This window comes from Antechinus flavipes, chromosome 3 (assembly GCF_016432865.1).
Source record: "Antechinus flavipes isolate AdamAnt ecotype Samford, QLD, Australia chromosome 3, AdamAnt_v2, whole genome shotgun sequence".
Taxonomy (NCBI): Eukaryota; Metazoa; Chordata; class Mammalia; order Dasyuromorphia; family Dasyuridae; genus Antechinus; species Antechinus flavipes.
The window spans coordinates 482,082,310-482,091,424 of NC_067400.1; the positions used below are offsets into that span (position 1 = coordinate 482,082,310).

Below are 9,115 nucleotides of genomic sequence, written 5' to 3' on the forward strand. Positions count from 1 at the left end.
GTAGAAATATATCTCTTTGCTCCCCTAAATAATATTAGCATAGGAGAAATGCTTTTTAAATTCAAACTGTAATTTTGATCACTATTCCTTAATGGGGAAAAAGGCCAAATTATATATTTAAGTCTTGACTTTCTTTCCATTGAAGGCCAGTTACTGGATGATAGTGAATTGTACATGAACCTTATTTATTTAAGCTATTAGCAAACAGAGAGTAGAGAGATTATATGGATAAGACTATATCAGCCAATACACAGAATGAATGAATTTATGCAGTGGGAGCAAGTTATCTCAGTTCCACCAAGAGAGAAAATTTCGAACCTTGCCAAGGGAAATTATCTTAATCTCTAGTGTGGTTTGCTTGGGCGAGGGTATAATAGAGATGCCAGTTCTTCTCTATACTATCTTCTTCCAAGAATCTTTGGCTACCATCATAGATTCCTTCTTGAAGACAATATGGAATATTGTATTTTCTTTCCAGAAATTGGAAGCCAGAAGACCAAAATCTCTCTTCTCCTAAGTTTCTGTCAAATTCAGCAAAATTAAATCCTCCTAGGTGTGAGTAGTCTTCAGTCCCTAGTGATTAAATCCCACTCTAACAACTTTTCAGAAGTTCATATTTTAATTTATTCCAACAAACATTAAGTATGTATCTATGCTGTGTTAGATACTATGCTGATGATAAAATGACTAGAATGAATAAATGAGTAAAAAAGCATTTATTAGAGCATACTGTTGTTTCAGAAACTGTGCTGAGTACTGGGACCACAAAAAAGATAGTCCTTGCTCTGAAGAAATGTATATTTGAAAGGGGAAAACAATATATAAAAGAAAAGTCTGGCCAGGGAAGGTCTATTTTGGTCTGGAAAATTGTAAGGATAGTGGGTAGAGTGATAGGGCAATTGACTTATTTATACAAATAATAATGTTTCTAATTACTGTTATCTGTGGTCGAAGTAAGTAGCATGTACATGAAGGAATGCTCCAAGGCTAGATGATTAGTAGTTCAGATTTAAATGGATCTATGAAGGAAGCTCTGAGGCTCCAGAGCAGGTACTGAAACATTAAGTGAGAAAGATAAAATGAATCAAAGCAGCATGGCAAGGGGATGGATGGCCAAAGAAGCACAAATGAAATCACTCTTCCTCAAGGAACTAAAATCATACATACAGAATTTCATATATAGTAAAAAGAACTTAGGATTTTCACATTTGGGAAGTCATGACAAGGAATCCCTTCAAATATTGTGAGCTTAAGAAACTCTAAGGGAGTCAGTTCTTTTTGACATTTTTACTGTGATATACATTTCTGGAACAACAAGCAGGTCTCAGACTCCCCCAAACTTTTATAGATGTGGGTTATAGCCATATTTATTTTATTAGAAATTAAAACATCTTAGTATTATTATTAGAACAGTTTTGATCTCATGGAACCAATAAAAGGATCGTGGGGAAACTCTGAAATGTATTTTGGCAAACATAGGGATCACATTTTCACACTTTGAGAACCACTGTTTTAGGATATGACACTAAAACTGTTGAGGAAGAAGCTACTTTGTTGTTTGCTGAATAAGTTCTATTAGAAAAAAAAAGTTTATTATGTCATCTATCTATCTGTCTATCCATTTATCTGTCGAACTGATGCATAAGTAACTTAGGTCCAGTCAAGATTGATGCTCAATACAGACTGTTTATTACAACAGGATACAAAGTTCAAGGCAGGTCACTCAGACCTTAGGCAAAAACAGTTAGTGCTGTCTGCACTTACATGGACATGGGAAAGTCATGAAAGTTTACCAACAAAGCTACGTCAGGAAGATTTGCTCCTGAGGATAGACTGTACATCAAGTATACAGGATCATCCCACTACAAATAGGCTGGATCATAGTTCCCCTCAGTATTTGATGGGATTTTCTGTTCAAACCAGCCTCTATTTAGCTAGAGAACTAAAACCCAGAAATAATAGGAAGAGGATGCTAAAATGAAAATAGGACCTCAGGAAGACAGAAGGAAAGGGAACCAGCTGGAGTCAGTCTTGTTTAGTTCAGCGGTCATTTAGGACAGGAATCAAAATTATTGAATATTTAATTTCATAATATGAGAGGTAGTTGAGACAGTTTTGATGTTCAGGTACAAGGATACATGGCAAAATGGAAGAAATCTGAAAGTGAGTAATTAGGCAATATAAGGGGGAAAGGACTGAAACCATCAAACATACCAAGAAGACGTAAACAGTTACAAATCAAGAATAAAAGCAGATATGTCAATGAGTAACATTAAAACATCTTTCTCTGAATTAGTTATGCAAATTGTTAATTGTTAATAGAATTATTAAATTTAATTTAATTACTACATATTTTAGAGTTTGCAATATAGATTCTTTTGCCTCCCCCACCCTAGGAGGTGACCTGTTTATTCTTTTGTTTGGTGTTTTGTTTTCTGTGTACATAAATTTTGAGTGGTATTTTGTCTTATTTCTTACATTATGATTTTCAGATTTTTTTTGTCTTGTCATATTATTCTAGAAGATCTGTGAGAATTTTCTCTATGAATTCTGTCTTGGAAATCTGTGTTTTGCTTGTATAGAGATTACATGTTCTTTAGTTAACTATTGCTTTTTGCTTCTTGTCTTCAAGATTTTTTTCATTTAATTATAGTTTTAATATTCTAGATTGTTGTTCATTTCATTTATATTTGTCTTTTCATTTAAATTTCTCTTATTTTTCCTTTGGGAAATTATGGTAGTGTGTATTTAGGTTTTTCTGAGCTGTTAATTATTTCTACTATGCAGGCTATAAGAGATTTTGGATCAATCAGATCTTATTGTATGCTGTTTAAGATATATACCCAAGCATTCCTGAGTTGAGTTTCTTACTAATTTCAAGTGTGGGGGTATAAGATCTGATTGATCCAAAATCTCTCTCCACTTTCAATCTTTGACTCCCCACATCATCCAGCATGCAGAAAACTCATTGTTATGACATTTCTTCTTCTATTAGAATGTCCTTCTTTCTATCATTTTGTACAAGGCAATTTTGACATCCTTATTTCTTAGACTGTAGATGAGAGGGTTTAACATCGGCACAATGATAGTGTAAAATACAGAAGATACTTTCCCCTGATCCATAGAGCTGATGGAAGCTGGCTGCAGGTACATGAATGCAGCAGAGCCAAAGAAGATACCAACTGCTGCAATGTGGGAGCTGCAGGTACTGAAGGCTTTTGATCTGCCTTCAGTGGATTGAATTTTTAAAATGCTAGCAATGATCAAAACATAAGAGCAAATAATGATCAAGGTTGGGCAAAGGACATTAATTGTACTGGAGACCAGATTCACCATTTCGTTGATATAGGTACTTGAACAAGAGAGCTTCAAGAGTGGAAGAAGATCACAGAAATAATGATTGATGACATTTTCCCGACAGAAGAGTACTCTAAGTAAGCAGCCTGTGTGAGCTGTGGCCCCTACCAGGCCAAATGCAAAAACGCCACTTACCAACCAAGAGCACACCTGATAGGATATCATAATACTATAACGAAGAGGATGACATATAGCTACATAGCGGTCATAAGCCATCACAGCCAACATTTGGCATTCAGAAATTACAAAAATGACAAAAAAATAGAATTGAGTCATGCACTCAGGGTAGGAAATAGTGTTTTTCTCTGATACAAAGTTCACTAGCATTTTGGGAGTGATGATAGTTGATTGACAGAGATCAATGAAGGACAAACTGCAGAGGAAAAAGTACATGGGGTTATGAAGATGAGAACTGAGTCTAATCAATATGATCATGCCCAGGTTCCCACACACAGTGACCACATAGATACCCAGGAAGAGGAGGAAGAGGGGCAGCTGAAGCTCTGGCTGATCTGTCAATCCTAAAAGGATGAACTTAGTCACTAGTGAATAATTACTTGTAGCCATCCTTTTTGAGTACAGAGTAAGAAGAAGCAATAACCTGTAAATATTAGGGGAAAAAAAGAAATCCTCATTATTATAATTCTTAGGTGAGGGATAGACAATATAATGTGGCAGTAAAAGAATTAATATATCAGGTTTCATGAAAAGAGATATAGATTCTAAAAATAAAGATGTGATCATTGGTTAAACTATCTGTTGGGTACTTTGTCCAATCTTTCCCATAATTGAGAAAGACATTAACCAGGTGAAGAAAATCCAGAAAAGAGCAATGAAGGTCATGGATGATATTGTGTACATGCCATATAAGGATAATTTGAATGATTTGGGAAAGTTTGGTATAGAAATAAAAAATGAAAATGACATGATAACTGTTTCCTTAGTGTTTTTAAGGGCTGTCACATGAAAAAAACGTTTTGACTTGTTCAGGTTATATTCAAGAGCAATGTATGAAAATTGCAAAAAGGCACATTTAGGCTTCATGTGAGAATGAACTATATAACAATTGTAAAAAGCTCAAAGTGACTAGAGTTGCCTTGGTGGGAGTAAGCTCCCTTGAGTGCATGTCTTCAGGCTGAGATTGAATGACCACCACTGCTGTTGTGGGTGTTAGAGAGAAGTTGTGAGGTATGGATTGGACTAGGTGGAAAGTCCCTTCCAACTCCATAATTCTGCAATTTTATAATTCTGAGCTGTGATTACTCAAACTTCCAAAGTCCCTACTTTTTACACATCCTGTTTCTATTTTTCAATCCCATCCCATTATTAGAGATGGATAGAATGGAATGTGAAGATAGCCTTTCTTTTTTGAAGTCCTGACACGTTCCATGAATCTCTTTTTAGAAGATAGAATAATGTCAACTTAATCAAATACTCACCTCTCTGCACTGGAGTTTAGAGCCTCTTCACTCACTCTTCACCCAAAGTTCTAGTAAGTAAATGTCTTCTATGAAGGTTTTTAAGGTCCTGATTTAAAGCCTTCTAATCTTTTTTTAATGTTGATGGAAATTAGGGCACATAATCTAATTTCTGAAATCTTCTGGCAATTTATTTGATCTGAAGATAATTATTTTTAATTGTGATTTTATCCAGGGTATGCTCTTTAGCCATAGGGTAAAACAGTGTTTATCAGTGTCAACAGAGCTTCTGATGATGTAACAAGGTTTTTTTTATGGTTCTTTAAATGCTTTCTGGGACCTAATTAGTAATTCACAGACAGGGACTTCCACAGGGATTTATCTCATAAGGGATCACCTCTTTCTGGAAAGAAGTCATTGATATTTTCCTTTTGCTCTCAATTCTTTTTTATTTTATCTAGCAATTCTGACTTCTGGATCCAATTTGAGTTGGGGGTTAGGAATCTTGGGTAGTATCTAAATAATAGATAATATTTTTTCATGATTTAAGTAGTTTGAATTCAGAGATCATGGTAATTAAAGATATTGGGTAATTGGTAGACCTGAAGATTTGAGGGATGGTTGAGAAATAGTAGGAAAGTGTAAAAGTCAAGCACTAAACTTATTGATGAAGGAATAAAGTAAACTTGAAGGCCATCATTGACACTAACAAGGATCTCAGTATGAGTTGTTGAATAGTGGGGATAGACTGAAAATCTGCAGGTGGCAAGGCAAAGCAAAAATATATTAACTCTTTCTTTCTATGTGTTAGATAGTGTGTGACAAGGCATTTAAATCCTTGAAATGGGTGCCTAAAGATATTGTGTCTTCAGGAGAATGATAGGTTTCAAGAAGCACCAGAAAATGGAAGAAGTATAATAAACAAGTATAAGTTTAAAAGCTTCTCTTGAAAGGGAATTTATTGGTAATTAGAAGAGTTCTAGAGTGCACAGTGAAAAGGGATGAACTGTGATAACTTAGGGATAAATTAAAAGTTATTGGCAGCACTTCTTTTGCTGCTTATCTCCCCTATAAAAATATTTACTGATCTTTGGTTCCTTGTGCATATATCTTTTATTCAGCCTATACATCAAGATAACATGGTTTCTACAGCTGAGTCCTGCAGTCTACGTACTTTGAGGTATCTTTGGAAAATGGACTTACTTTGGAGGGGGGAGAGAGAGAGAGAGAGAGAGAGAGAGAGAGAGAGAGAGAGAGAGAGAGAGAGAGAGAAAGAGAGAGAGAAAAGAGAGAGAGAGAAAAAGAGAGAGAAAGAGAGAAAAAGAGAGAGAAAGAGAGAGAAAGAGAGAGAAGAGAGAGAAAGAGAAAGAGAGAAAGAGAAAGAGAGAGAGAGAGAGAGAGAGAGAGAGAGAGAGAGAGAGAGAGAGAGATCCAAAAGACTAGGGGAAAATTCTTACAAAACTCCAGTAGAGATAAGGAATTTTTGCAACCAAATTGCTAAGCATTTATTATTACTTGTCAAATGTATGCTTACCAAAAAAACCTATTTTATGGAGAACTCACACAGGGCAAGTACTCATAGCCATACTTGGAAAAAATGATACAAGGACATTATCAAGGTATCTCTTAAGAACTTTAGAATTGGTTTATGATATGAGAGACAGGCACAAGACTGTCCAATATTGTGTGCCTCCATCAGAGAAGGTGTTATGCTTTATGAGTAAAACAGAATTGAATTAGTTCAGAAGAAACATGAGATGTGCAAAGTTAGGAAATCTACTTCAAATGTTCATAGGAACTATTTGTGTCCAACTGGTTGCAGAAAATTTGGAGCTTGTATCAGTCTGATTATCCAGTTAGACATGTTGACTTAAAATGGTGAAGTCATTTTGATTCTCTTCAAGAAGAAGAACAACACTCAAACAAGATAGAAAGTGTAGATATAATGTAAATTTGAAGGGATGACATGAAAAAATGTATTAAGGCATGAGAAAAAGGATAATATTGGGAGCAGAAGCAAGAGAGGGGTAAATTATTTCAAATGAAGAGGAGCTAAAAGTTTATTATAATGAAGGGGGGTGGTGGGCAATACTTGAACCTTACTCTCATTAGAATTGGCTCAAAGAAGAAATAATTTGCACAAAGGATTGGGGATAGAAATCTATCTTACCCTACAAGGAACTTAGAGGGAAGAAAGAAAAGAGAAGAGGGGCATGACAGAAGGGACAGAAGCCTGAGGGAATCAATGTTGAGAAGCAAAAAAAACATTGGTGAGGAGAGAAAGGATGAAAATAGAGAACAAACAGGAGGAAAACTAGGATAGAGAGAAATATACAGTAATTATAACTGAGAATGTGAATGGGATGAATTTTCCCATAAAATTGAAATAGATAGCAAAGTGAATCAAAAATCACAACCCTAAAATATGCTGTTTACAAGAAACACATTAGAAACAGAGAAGTACACAGAAAGTAAAGATTGCACCAGAATCTATTATGCTTTCACTGAAGTTAAAAAAAAAAGCAGGGGCAGCAATTCTGATCTCAGACAAAGCAAAAGCAAAAATAATTAAAAGAGATAGAGAAATACATCTTTCTAAAAAAAGTATCATGAACAATGAATTTATCAATAATAAATATATATGTATCAAATGGTATAGAACCCACATTTTAAAAAATAAGTTAAATGAGTTTCAGAAGGAAAAAAAAACCAAAACTATACTTGTAGGGGACCTCAACTGTGTTCTGTCACAACTCAATAAATTAAAAAATATATATAAATAGACAAAGAAATTAAGGAGAAATCAATAGAATTTTAGAAAAGTTTTGATAGTCTTCTGGAGAAGAATGAATGGGAATAGAAAAGACTATACTTTTTTTTTTCAGCAAAGATCAATGAAAAATAGATTAAAAATTAATTGGAAACTAAACAATCTAATCCTAAATAAGAGATGGCCATGAGCATTGTTTAAAATTTAATCTCCTCAGATTTGGATTAAACAGAGCATAAGATGCAGTTATAGGGAATACTACAGGAAAGTAGTAGGGGAAGAAGGAAAGAAAAAAAGTAAAAGGAAAAGAGAAGATTTGATAGAATGAATGGAAGAAATAGAAGGCAAAAGGAATAAGAAAAGGGGGATTTAGATAGAAAAGAGGGCAGATTGAGGGAGCTAGAGGTCAGAAGTAAAGCACAGGTGAGGAGGGGAAGGAGAGACAAAACTATAAAAGGGTAAAAAAAGGATGTAGGGGAATAGAAAACTGGTAATCTTAACTGTGATTGGGATAGAGATGAACTCTCCCACTAAATGGAAGTGGATGACTCAGTGGATTAAAAGCCAGAAAACTATAATATGTCATTTATAAGAAGCATATTTGAAACAGAGAGCTATACACAGAGTAGAGGTAAAAGACTAGAGCAGAATATATGATGTTTCAACAGAAGCAAAAAACAAAACAAAACAACAACAATAGCAACAAAAACCCAGGGATAGCAATTCTGATCTGAAGCAAAGCAAAAGCAAAAATAGATCTAATTAAAAGAGATAAAAAAGGAAGCTATATCTTCTTAAAGATAATGAAGTAATATCAATTCTAAACATAGACGCACCAAGTAGTAAAGCAGCCAGATTCTTATAGGAAAAATTAAATGAGTTGTAGGAAAAATAGACAGCAAAATTATATTAGAGGAAGAATCTCAACCTCCCTCTCTCAAAACTCTATAAATCAAACCACAAAATAAATAAAAAAGAGTTGAAGGAGTTGAATAGAATTTTAGAAAAGTTAAGTGTGATAGACCTTTGGAGAAAATTGAATAGGCATAAAAAGGAATATATATTTTTTTCATCAAGATGTGACACCTACACAAAAACTAACCATATATTAGGGAATAAAAAGCTTACAATCAAATGCAGAAGGGCAGGAATGTTGAATGTATCTTTTTTAGATCATGACACAGTAAAATTATGTGTAATAAAAGACCATGGGAAATTACTTCGAAAATTCATTGGAAGTTAAATCTAGTCCTAAAGAAAGGATAGTTCAAACAACAAATCATAGAAATTATCAATAATTCTATCCAAAAGGATAACTAGTGAGACAACATATCAAAGCAGTTTTAGGGGAAAATTGAATATCTCTATATGCTTACATAAATAAAATAGAGAAAGAGAAGAAGAATGTATTGAGCATGCAACTAAAAAAGATAGGAAGAAAAACTAAAGCTCTGCATTTAAATATCAATTTTGAAATTTTGAATATTAAAGGAGAGATTAATAAAATTGAAAGTAAGAAAACTATTGAATTAATGAATAAAACTAAATTTGTTTTTATGGGAAACCCAAA

The 9,115-nt window shown here is 34.1% G+C and overlaps 1 protein-coding gene across 1 annotated transcript; it reads right to left on the reverse strand.

The window, feature by feature from the left end:
- Positions 1 to 2,991: 2,991 nt before the first annotated feature.
- Positions 2,992 to 3,939, reverse strand: LOC127558043 (olfactory receptor 150-like). The gene has a single exon (XM_051991272.1). The coding sequence runs from the start codon at positions 3,922 to 3,924 to the stop codon at positions 2,992 to 2,994; it is 933 nt and encodes a 310-aa protein (XP_051847232.1). The 5' UTR covers positions 3,925 to 3,939.
- Between the last annotated feature and the right edge of the window lie 5,176 nt (positions 3,940 to 9,115).